The 18,675-nt window shown below is 39.8% G+C and overlaps 1 protein-coding gene across 3 annotated transcripts in view; it reads left to right on the top strand.

Moving 5' to 3' along the window:
• Positions 1 to 10,485: 10,485 nt before the first annotated feature.
• Positions 10,486 to 18,675, top strand: part of ADGRL4 (adhesion G protein-coupled receptor L4) — a 73,536-nt gene continuing 65,346 nt past the window's right edge. For 2 of the 3 annotated variants that reach the window (XM_063407357.1, XM_063407355.1), the window contains exon 1: positions 12,075 to 12,255. In XM_063407357.1, coding sequence (XP_063263427.1) covers positions 12,075 to 12,255 — 181 coding nt within the window. Of the gene's footprint in view, positions 10,710 to 12,074; positions 12,256 to 18,675 lie in introns of those variants that run through there. The other variant, XM_063407356.1, reaches the window with a different exon arrangement.

Below are 18,675 nucleotides of genomic sequence, written 5' to 3'. Positions count from 1 at the left end.
AAAAATAATAAAAACTGATATTTCATCTAGTATCTTGAGCACACATATTTTAAATAAATGTTTAAAACATTTTTTCTTGTAATGTAGACCAATGTGAGAACCCTGAGAAAAGAATAAATTACAAGCATGTAAAAAACCACATCAATTTAAAAACCATGCAATAGCCAAGCATGAAGGGGGGAGTTAAAGGATTATATGTGCAAGAAGTAACTCTGAAATTTGTATTATTTTAAGTTTAAGTCCCACCATTATAATTGTTTTTAGTGGTGTTTTTATATATTGTTGAGTAATAGTTTATCCACACCCTGGCTTTTATCGAAGGAACTGCTTGGACAGAGATTGTGCTGACAATAAACTCTAATACAGCAATGGTCACTTAATTAAACAATTTGGAAGCTTTATTTAGGTGACATTTAAAATTGAAATTTCAAGTATGTTATTCTATCGTGTTCTTTCTTGGTATTGCTCAGTGAAATGCTGTATTCAAGGAAATCCATGAAATTACAATTCAAAGACTGTGATAAGAATGGATTATTTTTGTACCATTTTTAGCTCTCATTACAATTTTTGTTGCAAGACTAAGTCTACAGATTGAGTATAAAGTATATCAAGCTTTAAATTCGGTGATAAGTCATTGTTAGGACAGAGAATTTTGTGATAACACAGGCAGTAGATTAATCCACTCTGATGACAGCCCTGCAGTCTACGAGGAACAGAACACAGAGCATGATTTATCCATTGCATTGACAAGGACGGTGAGGGGAATGGAAAATGGAACAAAATTAGTCCATTTGCACGACAGCCTAAGACTATAATCATATGGTTCCACTCAAATCCTACAGTAATGGAACATAAAGAAAAAAGCATGAATAAGGCACATCATTTAAAACTATATTGTACTCATCAACCTTTCCAGTGTCTGTAGAAAACATAATCAGGGAGGAAAAATTAATTTCAGCCTGCTAAATTGCACTGTAAATACAGAGGGGATGCAACAGTATTGTTCAAACAAACTTATTCATGTGGCTTTCATAAGTTTGGATAAATTCAATCTGCTCTGTATTCACTAAGATGAGACACTCAGACTAAATCCCCAGCTTGCATAACACAGCAGAGTTCCCTTGACTTCAGTGAACTCAAAGTCTCAAAATCTCCAAGGAAACCCTCGTCTTGATGGGGAGGCTTCAAAAATATTGAAATAAAAGATAATTCAAGATACCTAGGGGAGAATTTTTAAAAATGAAGATTGATAAACGATGTAAAATATAGAACAGCAAATGTATGCACTCATCTTCTGCATCCCTGTAGTTCCCTGAAACACACTGGAATTTCTCACAAGCACCCATTTGTGCACCCAGATGTTTCTAGGATCGTGGCTGTGAGGCTGTAGGAAAGGGCTTGGTGAGCTAAAGTCCAGCATATCATCACTGGAATTAATTAAAGCAACTGTGAGGAGTGTGAGGGTTATAACATATCTACTATATAATGCATATACTATAAATCCATAGTTAGTTTATTCTTTAAGTAATTAAACTGCAAACTAAGGCATAGGCACCAAGTAAATATGATGTCATTATTGGAAAGCTCTTAAATGCTTTGTCTAAAGGTCAGAGTCAGAATTACATTAATTTAGTCGTGAACCTTTGCACTTTCTCATCTAAACAATGGAATCCCATTTTAATTTCCTTTCTTTTTCCACTTTAAATACAGGCATTTCTGTGAAGGAAGTTGCATATGACTATCTGCACGTCTCCTTTCCTGTAATCTTATGAAAAAAAACTGTATCATATGGTATAATCAGCACATACAGCAGCAGTATGTTTTGAAAATACTTTAAATATTTAATCTAAAAACATCTGATTTAGTAAGTGAAGACTTCAGTGCACTACTGCAAGCAGTTCGTGAACAGGCTTACTGCATTCCAGTTCTTTTAAAGAACAAGTCCTATAGCTATGCAAGAGCAAAATTTCCACTAAATTTAGCTTACAGGCAGCAGTTTATTCAGGAAATGCCTGCCACACCTGAGTGTTCACATGGAGAACTACACATGACTGAGGCAAGCACATATTTCTTGCTGTTTTTTAAGCACTGCAAGCCATTTCATCCTGTTTTTGTCATTATGCTAATGCACAGAGCAGATCTTAAAACAGTTTAGACTAATCACCCAAAAGGCCAAACTGTCCACTATGAGTGTGTGTTTGTCTGGGTGTGTGACATTGTGTTCACGTGGAGCTGCATGTGGAGCATAGATTTGAACTCACTGAAGCAATGAAGGGGGTCTTTCCTTATATGCACACTTTATAGAGTAAAGATACCATTTAAAAAAAATAAAGAATAAACTATGGGGGCAATCAAATTAAACTGCTCCCCAGCTACCTCCATTCAACCTCTTCTTGGCATTTGGAAGATAAATCAATTTAATCACTTGGCTGCCAGGATATTTCTCCTGCACTGTGTCACAGTATCACAGATTGCCTGCCTCATTCACAAGCCTTGCTTCTCTTTCTCTCTTTTCAGCATCTACATGGATTCCAAAGATAACCTTGATCTAGGCTAGCGCTGCTGTGCAACTCGTAACAGAATTTCTAACAGGCTGGATGGGTTCTTAATTGCTATTATAAAAACAGTTCATCCTTTTATGGTCTTCATTTATGACACATCTCATTATGTTGTTTCAGAAATGCACAGGGTAATGTTTAGAAAGGGGCTGTGCTTGGAGCAAGCTGTGCAACCTCTGCTGCACGGGTGAGGAGGCTCTTGTTTCTCGAAATGGTCACCTGGCAAAGGTGGCCAGGGACCCAGGAGGTGCAGTGGCCTGCCCAAAGCTGTGTCTGGGTGTGCAGCTGCAGAGCAGGGCAGGGCCCGTGGCCAGCAGCCTGCAAAGGGCTCAGCTGACCATGGCCAGGCAGGACCAACGCTGGCACGGGCTCTGCAGTGCCCTACCAGACAGGACTGGGCCAGGGTGCCAGGATGCATGGAATGGCCAATCCACAAGCCAGACTGGCTGGAAATATGGTCAGGAGCCCACGCAGATGGCAGCAGAAGGCTGCAGCTCTTTGCGTGGCGTTGGCATCGGGTGAATGCCGGTGCAGATGTTGAACGGGATGTGTCAGAAATGCAGTTCTCTCCTCACTGGTCTTGTGCAGATTGCCTCTGTGTGAGAAAGGAATGAGCCTTTCAATTATACTCTTAGCTTCTGGGATTCTGTCCCCTTTCTAGAGATACCTCCCTCTACACCTGAAATGTGAATTTTGTCTGGAAATGTGAAGGTGGAAATTTTTGGAGGGATTATTTGTGTACGGGAATAAAACGTGAATCTTTTGCATGCATTTACACCAGTAAAACTCCAGCACTCCCTTAATTGCAGAAAGTGAACAAGGGCTGGTCACGAATGCTGTGAAAATGGAATTTGCTTTTAACTTCAAATGAATATTCATTAATAATTTCCTCCACTATTTGCTCACCACTCATATTTAATGATATGAGAAATGGAATGAATAACAAGGTGCTGAAATTTGCTGACAATACACAATTCTTTAAGTTAATATAAACCAAGGAGCAAAGTAAGGAATTTCAGGAGGAGCTAATAAAACCTGAGTGACTGACTAACAAGATACCAGATGAAGTTCACAGCAGACAGGTACAAGATAATGAACACTGTAGGAAATCATTTAAATTGCTTGTGTGTATTGATGGGGTGTGAATTAGCTCTAACCTCTGGGTTAGGATGGACGCACTATCCAGCAGCAGAGAGGAAGGAAAAGTGCTGTAAGCCAAGGGGGAGGGTAAGTCCAGAGCAGAAATATCTCTTCAGTCCTACTCCAGCCATGAGCAGGGCTAGTGTAAGGTAGAAATAGTGACCTCTAGACCTGTAAGAAGGAGTCCAAGCTGGACAACAATAATCACTAGATTTATTTATTTGTAATTAATTTCTCTTTTTAGGGATAAAATTACAACAATTTAAGCTAAAAGGCAACTCTGAAAGGACAGTCAACTCTAGATGAAATGGTAGGTACATGTGAGAAGGGGTCTGAAGGATGCAAGTTAAACTTGCAAGCTTACTTTCAAAGTCAAGAGAGCATCAAGAGCACCAGCACCATACAAAATATGCAGCTCTGTGAGGGACATATTTTGAGTTTCTTCTGGACATGCCACAGTCCAATGTCTAGCAGGAGAGAACAGACAATAGGCTTTAGCAATGAGTTTATAGGTCTATATAAGGATGCTAACCATTTCAGCATACTTTAGGTTTCATTTTAAACTGCTCCAGCAGAACTTGCCAGCACTCAGCCATTAGTGCCCCAGCACCAGAGAAACATGACCCTATAGCAGGAGTGAGGGAGAACATGGCTCTAAGGCACTGGCACAAACAAAAGTCTGAGCTTTTCTGTAGCTGCTACAAACTCTCTGCTTTGTAGTACTGGGGTCCAGAGAAAGCCCTTTCTGGAGTCAGTCCACAAGAAAAACCCAAGTGACTGGTGGGATAGAAAACAATTGGATAATAACAGGGTTGCCTGAGGACCTGTCCCTCCTGCCCATGCTTTTTTCCAAACATTACAACTTCCCAGCAAATTCTCAGGTTCCTGAAACCTTCAAGGAAGAAGATGATATCACAGAGAGGTAATATTACAGAATAATTGTTTTATTGGCCCATGCACCACAGAGTACTTTCTGCCTGAGAAGGGATAATGCAAGAAGTCAGTGATTATATGATTGCTGTTTGTAATGCGGATGTTTGGTTTGACTTAAAGCACTCTTGGCAGTTCATACGATGAACTTTCCGCTCTCGGTCTTAAATGATCATTCATTATTTTCCTCTTCTGAGTATTATTTTGTTTCCTGCCATGGTCCTCAAGTATCTTTCCTTCTCCAAGAATCCTCAGATAGGAAATGAACAAATTCTTGAGGAGTCACTGGAAGAAAGGATGAAGAGGAAAGGTGGTAAGGAAGGAAAGAGGCCAGGAGGAAGAGGGCTCTGGCCTTGGCAGGACTGTGAGAAGTGAGGCAGAACACAGCAGGAGCAGAGTGCCAGAACTTTTATGAGCTGTTATCCAGGACCTCTGTCATTGTGAGAGACTGAGAGAATGGGAAAGACCATTTTCTTTTCCAGTATTGTGTATACCTCATTCTGACCACAGTTCTGTCCATTCCTGTGGCCACATCTAGCTGATCACACCTCCTCCTCCTCCTCTGCTCCCTTTGAGCTGCATTTCTGCAAGATACAACCCCATGGCACATCAAGGTTCTGGGGTGCAGGACCAAATCCCAATATCCTTGCTTGGGATCAAGTCATTCTCCAATAGACATTGAATTAATTGATAAGACCCCAAACCTGTGTCATAATTTAATCAATTTCAAAGTGTTATCTGTGGACAAAAAATCCAAAATGGCTTTTGTGGGACACTGCTCTGCTGGGAGATTGACTGTATCATTGAGAGGGTAAACCCTGCACAGGTCAGGACAGGGAGTGCCAGTCTGGAGAGGGACTCTGTGGTAGGCAAACAAGAAGTGCCAGAACTCTTCTGCTATGTGAAAAACACAAAGATGTATCTGTGGGCCTGTAGGACTCAGTCTGGTGGTTCAGATGTTAGCCCTGCACTGTAAGAGCCCTTCGCTTCTGATGCTCTGGTATGAGTGCTTTGAAAGAAACTGGTAGTCTGGCATTCCATTGGTGTAATTATGCACGGAGTTCACTCTATTTCTACTGCAGAGATGTGACTATTGTTACAATTTCACTGTAGCATGACCAAGAGAACACAAACAGACATGGAAACTGAATTACTTTATCCCTTTAGCTGTGGGGAACTTTATACTCAATCTGTACATCTCTGCTGTATTACAGCAGATGCAGAAACAGAGCCAAATTTCAAGGCAGTTAATCTGGCTTTCAGAAACATTGCATTCACTTTAAATTCCCTTATTTCATGACTTCATCCGAGGTAAAACAAAGAGAAGAAAGGAACTGGCTCTGAGCACTGAAATGTGCCATTTCCTTCAGGTGGACATAGCTACGCAGATTTAGGAGGATGTGTGCATGCATATGTTTATGTGGGTTTGTGTGTTTATTGCTTCAGAATTGCCTAGAGTTACATCATCCCAAGAGATCTATTCAGCCCTGTATGCTCAGATGGAATATGATGTTTGCACATAAAATGATAAGGATTTGTAAAGCACTCAGACAGGAAGGTGAGGTGAGACAGTCATAAAACAGATGCTGACACTACTTTTGAGCTAGAGCCCTCTGAGATAGGCTGCCCTGTGACTGAGTGGCCTACACTTGAAAAATACTTTCCATGGATTTTTTTTATTTGAAAATAATTTTAACCAATAATGGAAATTCATAATTTTGATCTGACATTTACGTACATTTTCAATTGTATCCAGATTTCAGTGACTAGAAGAAAAAACCCTATAATTGTCCTAGTGACAAGGATAAATGAAACATTTCTGAAGTTTTATGAAGACCATCTAAATTTTTGAAGTGATAGGGCCTGATTTGAAACCAATAAATAAGTTTGATATAAAAAACCACAGGAGGCATCAGAGAGAAAGCATTATCCAATGCATTTGTGCATCCTCTGTCTGTTTTATATCATATTTTCATTTTGGCAGGAGACTTGGTGACTCAACAGTCATTTGTCAAAAAAAAGGCAAAGACTGGAAGGAAAGATCATGATCATAATTACCATAATTATATTATTGGCATTAAAAATTATTATCCCAATTCAGTAACTGATACATGCATGTACTTACGTGATAGAGACAAGTGTGTGTGTTGCACACACATGCCTTTGGCTGTTCTGCACACACAGGGTGGATTACACTGGAGCACACTGTGATGGGTCAGATACTGGCATTTGAGTGTGCTGAAAATACACAGAACTCAACACCAGGGAGGCTGAGGATTTATAAACTCTACCTGGGGCATTCAGGATCTCTCAATCTGATACACTCTCTCACCATCTCCTTTGAGGATGACCTGTTGTGGTCTGAAAGTGGGGTCTGCAACCTGCAGCAAACTGCAAATTTGGTGAGATTCTTTCTTTTATATTCAGTAGTAGTCTAGATTTGAACACACCAAACAGTATCTTTAATACAGTGGATCACGCTTCTGCTTATTTAAAAAAACACACCTAATACTAACTCTTTTCAGTTTTTGCTCCTTTGTTGGCACTATAGGCAGTGTCTGGAATGAAAGCAGTGCTCTGTATTTATCTATATTTATCTTTTGAAAGCTACATAAGATTGAGTTCCAGAAAGCCATCAGCTGTGCGGGTTATTTTCACAGCATTGTCTGCACAATCAGCACCCCAATTACCTTTAAAACCACTATGAATAAATAGATTTTTTCATGATACAATGCTTGGAAAATACACAATAATTTATAAAAGCAGGCTGATGTCTTCCTATCAGTTCACCAGCAAAAAAAACAGCTTGAGAACTCTGCAGTTACATGTAAGATGTTGTAATCACAGTGATCAGTAATCAGAAATGTGTGGTTTGAAGTCAAGCATGTTAACCTGTGTATATTCATTTACTTATGCCTTCCTAACTCAGTCTTGCAAAGATAAATGAGCGCATTTCATAAAATGATCAACACAGTTAAGAACTGGGGCTCTGCTCTCCATGGATAAGAATGGAAAGATTGACTTTTGAAATATTTCCACAAACCATTTATTTTTAATGTTTCTTAATGTTGGATTCTGCAGTACTGACATTCTGCATCCTGGTACCCATTTTATTTAGCTTAGACATATCCTCCATTCTTTCAGGAATCTGTATATTTGTGCATGTCCCTCCTCCCTGCCTATAAAGACAGGCACCCATCAATACTTCACTTTTGTGACACCTCAATATTTTTTCCTCAGCATTTTTTGATATTTTTGACAGCACAAATTTGAGTGTGTCCTTTTCATGTGTTCACTTGCTCATCTCCACTTGTTTAACTCCTGTCCCTGTATGCCAATAGATATTATCAGTAAATCCTCCCAGTTTAATCTCCAAAATGTCTCAGAAATCTCTTCTTTGCTCTTCTTTCTCCCCATAAAATCTTTGTCAAGTCCATCCTTCTCCACATCCATTCCTATTGCGACCTTGCTGTCTTCAGCCTCTAAATGACACTCACATTAGCCAGTTTTTAAAGCAGTGTAATGCAAAAGTAATCCACTGCTCCCAGTATTGAGATCTCATTAAGATATTCCTAAATCCCTCTTCTTCACTGTCTCCCTACTGCCTTCTAAATCTGATCGAAGCTCCTTTTATCACCGAGTTGCTCTTGACCTCGCCTACCTTCTCCTGTCCTTGCTCTGTTCTCCCTCATCTTTCCTCTTTACGTGCTCCCTGCTCACCCTTGCCAGGCACAGTGTGAACCATTTGCCAGTCAGACCTGTGCCCTGCCTTCCTTGCCACCCACGACCCCTGTGAGTGCAGTGAGCAGGTCAACAGCACTGTTCCAGCTGAAAAACACCCTGATGGGATTGGCACAGTCCCCCTTGAAAGTTTGAATCATTGACTAGTGAAAAGGTGCTATCACGTGCTTTTTTAGCAAAAAGAAATGGAGGCATTTGTCTCCCAAGAGTAAGATTATGGGGTTTTCTCCTGAGTCATCCACAATTTCTTCTCTATCCTCAGACCTTGAATCAGAAAAGGAATCAAAGTTTTTTGCTATAAATTTACTATCACTGGGGTTATGAAATTGCTCTCCAACCAGTCTATCTGGACAACCGTTGTAGAATGCTGGTGTCTAGAAAAAAATTGAAATTTACATCTCTGACTTGTGAAAATGTGTTTCCAGCTCTTAAGACCTGAATCTTAGGTGGTAACTTCTTGCTCTCTTGCTAAAAGTTAAAATCTTTTAGCTTGATTTTGGGGAGTAATAAGACACAGAACAATAACATACATTTTCTGCATTATAGGTTTTCAGCCCCTATTATTCCACTGAAGTTTAGCAGCAGGATCTGTAAGTCAGTACAGAGTAGCTGTTCTTACAGCACATGCAGCTCAAGGAACAGGACGTGCAGATCAAAGCTGTCCTCAGGTCATCTGATTTTCCGTTCCTCTGTGTCTCCATGCGTTAGATTACTGGAAAACTTAACAAAACAAACAAATCCCTAGTCTCTTCCTCTCTTACCCTTTAAGTCCTCCCCCCATCACAAAGTCAAACAAAAGGAAAAAAGTCTTCCTACACCTGGACCCTTTGTTCAGTATTCTGCAGTTCATCAGAAATTAACATCCGGTTCCTGGAGCTTCCTCTCTCTTTGCCAAGGTGCTCCAGAGGTACTTTGTGCCAACCAGACACCTACGTGCTATTTCCACATGCCTCACACCTCCCTGGCCTGAACAGAGTTTTGCCCACTGAACTCCAGCCAGCAGTGATCATGAGGCTGGAAAATGGTGGTGAGCAAATAGTTCCTTAAAAGATTAGAAAAAAATGTTGCCAGATCTGGAGACAATTCCCAAGAGCAGACTGACCCTTTCCCATCAGGTACCTACGAAATCCCCAGCCTCAAAACTTTCTAGTCAGACATGATATATTTTGTCATGGTGACGTTCCACACACTCATGTGTCTTATTTACCTTAGAGAGATCCTGGGCTCTCTCAGCAGTGTGGCTGTTTGTGCACATCCCTCAGCTTGCATCTATAAGGACAGACACACATCATGCCTTCACTTTTACAGTGCTTCAACATGAGAATTGTCATCTCCAGAAAGCTGGGAAGGGACTGCAGGCACATTGTCCCTGCCAAGGTTAGGGAAAATACTGCCATACCAATGCATGGTGTCAGTACATGCTGAAGTCTCATCAGGAGATGAGAGAATAAAATTCTCCATAAGGAGAATAGAACTGCTCTCACACTAAAAACAAAGACATGCCAAAGCTGTATAGAACATGTCCTATTGCACAACCCATGAACTCCTAGAAATTTGGTCTCCTTCAGCTCCTGAGTTTCCTGCCTCTTTCCTCCCTGCCTATGTCTTTGTTTTCCTCACAAAGCAGAGTTCAGTGATTTCCTGTACTTCCCTTACATCCCATCACCCTTAAAGCAACATTGCTTAAGTGCAGTAAAGATCCATCTCAAAACTGAGGAAAGCAGTAGGAACAGCAGTTAGCCAAGACTGATTCCAAACAAAAAGAGTCTCAGGGCTCACACACACTCATGTCAGCAGGAAAAGGTGGAAGGAAGCGAGCAGACCGTTACCTCTGAGCTCATAAACACCGAGCAAGTTACTGTTCTCCCCCACCTCTTCCTCACCCTCCCTCCTCTGCTCCACCTGCTGCTCCTGTGCTGCCAGCACGCTGCAGTCACCCATTCCAGCTTCACCCTCCCTGCCCCAGCCACTGTCCCAAGCAGCTCCATGCCCCTCTAACCTCCTCACCCCGGAATCCTCTCCAATATCCTCTGCAAGGCACAGCCTCTTGTTTCCCTTTTGCTTTCTCACTGCTTTCCTACTTGCCAGAAGACCAAGTCCTCAGCCCCTCCTGACCCTTCCTGTCCTGCCTGAGAGCTTCAGGAACTTTTGGAAGCTTGGGACAAAGGGCAGTGTCAGGGCTGTGCCTGTAGCAGGACATCGCTTTCCTGATGGTCACATCTGCGTGTTTTGCACATGGTCATATATTTTAAAGCAGGGAGTTTTTTCCTCTGAGAGAGGGGCTCTGCACCAGGCACTGCACAGCAACAGCATCACCAATGAAACTGCTTCCATTCCTAGGTAGGTGAAATCTCTGTCTCTGGGGAGTGTGGCAGGTGAGAAGGGAGGGGGATGTGATATTATTATGTCGGGGATGGTTGAAAGCTGCCGGGTACACGGGACTGGAGGTCCCTGTAGCTTTGGTCAGTGCTGCTGCTGGATTCGGTAATTGCATCGTTAGTACCATCCCACAGCCAAACCCCAAAATGCCTGTCTTTATCTCACTGTGGCTTTTGTACTGAAAAAAACCCCAGAAATATTGTGAGTTTCTGTGCATTTGTTTGGGGTTTTTTCCTTTCCTCTCTCCATCTGCTTGGGAAATTTTTAGATTTCACATGCTGAAAATAGTAAAATGACAACAGAATCCCACAGGTTTCTGTTTTAATCCCTGTGGAAGACAGTAGTCTCTCCTCTCAAAAACACAGAGAAAATGTAAAATTTGTTGATGTCTGAGTTGACCTGGATTATATATAATTATTTTAAAATTGTGCATTATTTTGAATTTTTTATGAAGTCTTAATTTGTCCAAGAAAACAACATCTCAGTGAGATTTGATGAGGCAATGAAACTGTAACACTAAGCTAGCAAATACCCAGAATGACATTTAGATAGGGAAAAACGGAACTGCGGGGAAGACAGCACCCAGAAGAACCTTTGTGTTCTGCAACTTGCACCACATCCTGCTAACAATTTGTAAACTACAAAGTAAAATCTTACTTTCCTTTCTGAGCTAAATGCTTTGTATCTAACTAATTACAGGGAGTGTGTGATAGAGTGATCTGTTGGTTTTCTCAAAAGAAGAGATTTTTTTTCTTTGTGTTGAAAACCATATGCATTTATACAATGGGAAAGTAGTTATGGTATTTTAAGAGATTAAATAATTTGCCACACTGTAAATAACTTTTAAATTGTGCTGTCATAATGATGTAAAGATGTGACATTTTATCTTAATATACCAGACCATGCCTGTGTGTTAGCTACAGAAGTATGAGAGTGCTTGTAATAGTAAAAAGTCTGATCAGGGGAACCCTCTTTGGTATTTTTCCATCAGAGGTGTACAGCAGTTTGGATTATGCTCCATACACAATTCAGAGTGCAATTAAATACCTGAGCTTTACTGAAAACACCTTTGAAAGCCATCCAAGTTGTTTCCCCAGATCACTGAGTAACTTCTGTGCTGTTTACCAATTTTACACTATTTTAGAACACATTCAGGTTGTTTTTCTGTGGTGTTGCTGCTTTACCAAAAATGCCCCTGTAGCTGGTGGCCCTTGCCCTATCCTGCATTGCAACTGAGTCTGTGATGGTGTTTACTGGAATACATCCATTTTGTGGAAATCTTTGGCCCAGGTCTTGCTTTAGAGCTCAGAATAAAGGTTTTGGATCATGAAACAAGTCTGGTTTTCCTTTGTTCCAGTTCTGATTTCCAGTCTGCTGGACTATGGCTGCACTTCTCCAAGCTGCAACATGACATGCCACAAAGATGCCAGGTGTGAAGTTCAGGGTGGGACAACAGGCTGCTATTGCTCCCAAGGATACACAGGAAATGGCATAACAGTCTGTAAAGGTATTTTACCTATATATTTTTTTGTTATGTGTTCATTTGAAAAACTTACCCAAGAGCCCACTAGCTCAAGGATTAAACTTTATGTCACAACACTGTCATACACTAACATGTTTTCAAAGACAAAAACTTTAATATTTTCTGTGAAATTGTATGAATTAAGCTCAGCTTGGTGTTTTCATATAGCTTGCCATGTATCTCAGTTGGGTGTGACCTGTTATCCAGCTTTCTTGTTCCATGAGAGCTGCTAACTAATCTTTGCTGATTTACCTTCAGCAATTTCCCTTGTGACTCAGGATTTCTGAAGTCAGGGCTGGTGTGGTGGCTGCTGTACAGCCCTCAGCTCCCTGCCTCACACACAGCACTTGGCCCCTCTTCCAGCAGCTGATCACCATGAAATAACAGCTCTGGAAATCCAAGGAGGTGTGTATGCCACAGAGACATGCCAGTGCTGATTTCTCTACTACAGCTTCTTGCAAGAGAAATATGCCAGAAATCCTATTAAGTGATCTATGACTCTGTCTTTCATCTAAAGAAAAGGAAGCTAAAATATTTTTCCTGCCTTCATATTTGAGTTGTCTTCCACTATGAATAGCTCTGATATTTATTTTCCATGCTAGGTATGGCTGTGTCCAGCTGCAGACAGGATGAAATTCACACTAATCTTGTTGGTTTTCAGTATCTTGAGAAGCAGTTATGAGCAGTAACCATCTACCGGGTCAGGTTTTGTGTTTCAAAATTTTGGGAAATTAACAGTGACTACATAGCAATAACCCTTTGGTCTGGTATGAGTGTAGGAAAACAGCCACAGGTATTTTGGATTTTTATAGCTCATTTGCCATGCTGTGCTTGGAAGTTTGTTTGTTTAGGAAAATTTAGAATGCAAAGGCCTTTTTCGAAGAAAGGTGTCTACCGTATAAGGTGGGAGTGTTTCAAGCTGATCATGGGTTTAGGGTCTTAAAAGGCCAGGAACATTTTCTGATTATTACAAAGTTGTTTATTATATAAATGCATCAGTCTTGAAGGCAAGAGTTTTAAGCATGCCTTATGTCTTACAAAAACAAATGTTTAAAGAGGAATATAGATGGCTAAAATAACAAAAAATGAGGAATCACAAAATCATAGAATAATTTAGTTTGGAAGAGACTTGTGTTGGTCATCTGGTCCAGCTCCCCACTAGGAGCAGATTCCACTTGAACAGGTTAGGGCTTTGGCCTGCTGAGTCTTGAGTATGTCCAAGGATGAGACCTGGACCTCTCTGGGCCCTTGTTTCAGTGTTTGACCAACAAAACTGTGAGGGGAAAAAAAAAAATCTGATATCTGGTTGAGGTTTCTCTGGTTGCATCTTGTAACTTTTCCTTCCCATGTGCACTTATCACTGTAAGTGTATATTTTATTATTTCTATATATTATTTCTAATAATAGTTTAACTTAATCTCCTCCATAAGCCCTCATAACTTCCCATTAGGTAGTGTAGGCAGTGTTATTATTTGCCTTTTGTCTTCCCTTCTAAAGTCTGAACAAACACTGTTCTGTGAGTCTCTTTGCACCAAAGTGTCATGTAGTTTCTAAATATGTTGTTTGAATTTAATGCTAACCTTGCTGTGATAGGTTAATCACTATTTCTCTATCAAGCTGGTCAAAAGAAAATAAGAAATGGCATTCACAACACTGTTTTTGCTCTTGTACTAGTTCAGTTTCAGTACCATGAAAGTCAGCTGGTTTGAACAATAAGTTCACATCATGTTTGCAGAGTCAAGGGCCTACACTTGTAAATAATGCAGAGAAACAAGAAAAACAAGTCAATGTTAGCAATGTTGCCTGGAATAAATCCAACTAGCACTTACTTACCTAGCATCATCTGGTACCCACTACATTGTCTGTACTGGTCTAGAAAGTCTGTGATTATGCAATTAAATTTGCAGTAAAGATACCTCTTGTTCTCACTGCCATGACTGATGTTCCTAAACCATCCATTGTATATGTGCCTATTATAATGTTATTGAATCCAAATTTTTGAAGACAGATTTATCTTGCCTTCCATGCTCTTTTTTTTTTTCTCATGCAATACCTTTACCTGTATTTTCTTAAAGAAACCTACATTCCAATTTCATAAAAACATTTATTGAGCACGTAAAGAAAATTCAGTACAGTGAAACATGCATTCATAAATCTTGTCAGTACATTAATTGTTTATTAAGGATTATATTAAGTATTCGAAGACATTCTTTAAACTAAAATTTCCAATGTCAGCAGAGACACACAAGATACTAGATGTATTTGTGGGGCTTTGCAGTCAAGTGTCAATGGTTTGAAGGAAGTCTCATGTCTGGAGACCAACATTTTCTCTGTTAAAATGCAGCCACCAAAGTCACTTACCCTCCAGCAAAGCAGCCAAGCTGATATCAGAGCTGTGTGGCTGCTGGCCCTGAGAGAGAGACAGAGTTTCTCTAGGGCAACATGTAACACGGTGCATTACTGACACTGTGCAGTAGTCCTGTAATGGCATTAAAAAGTAACCAGAATTTTAATTGGGTAGGTTCTATAAGGGATTAGAAATGTAGGCTACACCCTATCATAAATAGTTTAAAGCTGTGAAAACGTAAAGCAAAGCCTGAGTTGTTTAATGATGTATGAGGTCTTGCTGTTCTGTGTGGCAAAAGCAGCAGGTGTATCTGCTGTTCTAGAGATAGCTACCCATTTTTATTCAGTTAATAATCTTGGGCTTTTACAATGATAGTGCAGTCACCTTCAAAGGGGATCATCAATTATGTGCTAATACAGACATTTTGGAAAGAACCTATATAGTACTTTGTGTTTCCATATTTGCCCTTTTAGTTATTTAGATAGGTTGTGAGAATCATAATTACTGTCAACATTAGTAATTTTGCATATTGTAGAACCAACTTCTTTATTGTGCTTATCCTGGTAGACAATTAAACCAAAGCAGTCATTGTTTATAGACTTTATCCTGAAACAAGCAGTGCAAACTCTTCCTCCTTATAAACATATTGAACAGAAAATGTTAGTTTTCAGGTTAGTGCTCTTAAGCTTTGGTAGCTGAGAAACCCTTCATTTTTATTTATAGCTACATTCTTACAGTGAAAGGTTTACATTTGTTTCTCTACTTTCACTTGCTTTTAACACCTCTTAAATACTTGTAGAAGCTATTTCTTTGCTAGCCCTGTCTTTTCACTGTGACACACTTAGATCTTTTCCCTCGAGTTTTCTGTGCTGCAAAAGGCAATAATGTCCTCTTACATTTATTTCCTAGCACAGTTATTGATGAATCATGAATCACTGATGTCAACATACCTTAGGAATGGGGTTTGTTAGTTTTGACTTTGCTCCCTTTGCCAGCTGGCTAAGTGACTGCAGAGAGCTCAAGATTATTGGATTTGCTGTGTATAGATAAAGACACATAGATATGAATTTAATTTCCTGGTGTCAAAGTCATGGCTTTTAAAATAATTATTCTCTTACAATCTTTCCCACAAGATTTCAACTACTTTAAATTAGGTCATGTTTTGGACTTTCTGAAGGCATACTTTGGCCACTCAAACAAAAAGCTAATCCTCTTCATAATCTCATTGTCTTCAGCAAGAAGGAATACATGCAGGAATGCACATAGTCAGGAGAATAACTGATTGTGGTATCTGGCCTCTTTTATATATTGGAATTATAACCTACATAGCAATAAATTCCCTCTGAACAGTATCTTCCAGAAAGCCATAAATGAGTCACCTTGCCAAGCTTTACACCTCTAAGGTACAAAATAATATCCCAGTCTCCTTACTTTTTCTTTTGTATTTATATTCCTTGCTTTATGTAGTATTAAATAATAGAGAATGACCTCTGATAGTACATCTATTTGCTTTTTAGGACTTTTCTTGGGCAGAAGTGTATTCTGCTTGTAATGCATGAGGCTTTAGCTTCTCAATATCATACACCTAATTGAAGTAACATGGGCTGAAGCTCTTGGCATAAAAAATAAAGATATACCCAGAAACAACTGATTTATAGACAAGTTAACTTCCTCTCATGCAAAAATGCCATGGATTTTTTACAGATAAATAGAATATATTTGCCACAGTTGTAAATGTTTTTCTTTATGTAAAAAGAGTTGGACATATAAATTAGGTGTTGTTCATAATTCCAGCTTTCTTCCAAGAGAAAATTAAAGGAAACAAACAAAATTTCAGATCCTCTAGAAAAGATAAGGGTAGAAGTAAAACTTCATAGAAGCCAATATTTTATTTTTAAAACAAAGGAGAAAATGAGTTGGCATCAGTGATGCTTTCCTAAGTAGCTCTGCTGTTTCAAATGCTGGCTGCTTCTTGATTGCTGACTGCCAATTTGCTGCTTTGCTGGCACACTGCAGGAAATTAAAGTAAACAGTGTGATCACAGTGTTTACTTTAACTTTGTAAAATACGGAAGGAAAATGAAGCAGTGCTGTTTGTTCCAGGAGGGTAGGCAGGCAAGCAGGAAAAGCCTGAACACAATATCCCTCCCAGATACCCCTCCACATTATTCCCTTGTAAATGTCACTTGCAAATTATACTGCAAGATTAATCAGTCTCACTTGTAAAATAGTTACAGCTCTTCCAGAAATACTGAGCAAGGACTTAGGCTGTCAGAGAAAGTTGCCATTGGAGCAAGGCAGTAACTCTGTTTCTGAAGTGCAGTGTAGGAGGATTTTTTATTTTGCAGAGGTAAAACATACATCAGTGCAAAGTGGTATTTTGTATCAAAATACAGAATCCCTGCTAGACACAGGGCAATTTGTATAAATCCAGCTGAATCAAATTGAAAGCATGCTCAATATCTGAACACAAACAAGTTTTCTTGTTTTATGAAGGGTCAAAAGACCAGCTCTCTGGCTTTTGCCAGCTATAAAAAGGAGTTTTCCTATGAGACCTCAGTTTCTTGTTCTAACCTCATGTTGCTGAGTTCCACCCTTGACTTTTATTGCAGTCACTGAATTTGTCTGGATTCATTGGTATCATTGTTGCCATCCTATAGCACCCAGTTTTTGTACAGTTTGTGTATAGTTTTTATAGATGGAATTTTTGCTTTTAAATTAAAATTACCCTGTAAAATTACTGTGTATAATCATTTTATTCTATCCAAAACTGTTCTTCAGTAGGAAACTATTTAATTCAAATGTTGATTCACCAAAGGAGAATTTTATTTTTTATTTTTTTAACAGCAGGCATGCATCACTGGATGTCACTTCTGTGTTTACCAAATAGTCTAAAATCACTGATATGGAAGATCCAATCCACACACTTCCTAAATTCATTTCACTGCTATCAGTTACCACAAGCTATAAAAAGGCAAATTGCAGCTGCTCTAACACAGCACAGCAGGAGAGAGATATGCCTTGGCCAAATGCTAACAGGGCTCAACTCAGCGTGTGACAGCTCAGAAAACTTGGGATGTGCTACACAGGGGGCCAAAGAAGATCACTAATTCCCAGCCCTTTTGACAGGCTCCTTACCCTTTCTCCTTTCCCCTTCTCTTCCTGCATCTCCTAATCTCTACTGCTTTGCCTCTATATTCTGCTGGAGCTTTTACATGGTTTCAGGGAAAGAGCACGAGTCACATTTGAATTCAGAATTCCTGGTGCAGGTTTAGGTGTTGGGATTTTGGTGATCCCAAGCTGGGAAGCACCATTCTGTTTGTTGCATATTTAGGCGTTACATTTAACTGAGCCCATGGCTTCAGGGCTCCTCTTCAGGACACAGAAAGTTTTCTTCCCTTATCTCTTCTTTGGTAATAATATAGCTGAATGTTTTTTTATTTTTCTTGAAGTGCAGAGATTGCTGAGCTATGAGATGTTACCCAGCTGAGGTATCTTGATTTCATATGCCAGATTAAACCTGTAGGCAGATGATGGAATTGAAAAACCTGGACAAATCAACTGGGAGGATTTGATTTTCTGGTGCATAACAGTCCACGTGCCAAGGAAAGTGCTGGTGTTAATGTTTAACATAGCAGGTTCCTGGCCATTTGGGGGCCTATGGCTTTATGTCTGTCTTTTGCCTTTTCATGTGCAAGATGTCACACTTTTCAGTGAATTTGGGAAGGGCTTGATGGCTGTGATGTCTGCAGGCTGCTGGGGACTAACCAGCTGTTGTATGGTTGCCTTCCAGCCATAAAGGATGGAGTTATGTTTATGTTCCTCAAAATAGCCATACCCTTGGCTAACAGTATTAGTCAAAACAGCTTCTGTATCATTGAATTTAATTTTTAAAGCTACTATTCAAATTATGTTTTAGTTGAATTTTTAAGAGTAGTTCAGGAATTTGAAAGGGCAGCATGTGTTACAACTGGTGATGCATGAGAACATGAGTCAGGAAGAAAGCAGTGCAGGATGTCTGGAGCAACAATACTACCCTGCTGAATAAGGCAAGGTGGA

The sequence above is a fragment of the Prinia subflava genome, chromosome 10 (genome assembly GCF_021018805.1).
Source record: "Prinia subflava isolate CZ2003 ecotype Zambia chromosome 10, Cam_Psub_1.2, whole genome shotgun sequence".
Taxonomy (NCBI): domain Eukaryota; kingdom Metazoa; phylum Chordata; class Aves; order Passeriformes; family Cisticolidae; genus Prinia; species Prinia subflava.
The sequence above is the reverse complement of the archived record's forward strand: the minus strand, read 5'-3'. Positions and strand labels throughout refer to the sequence as shown.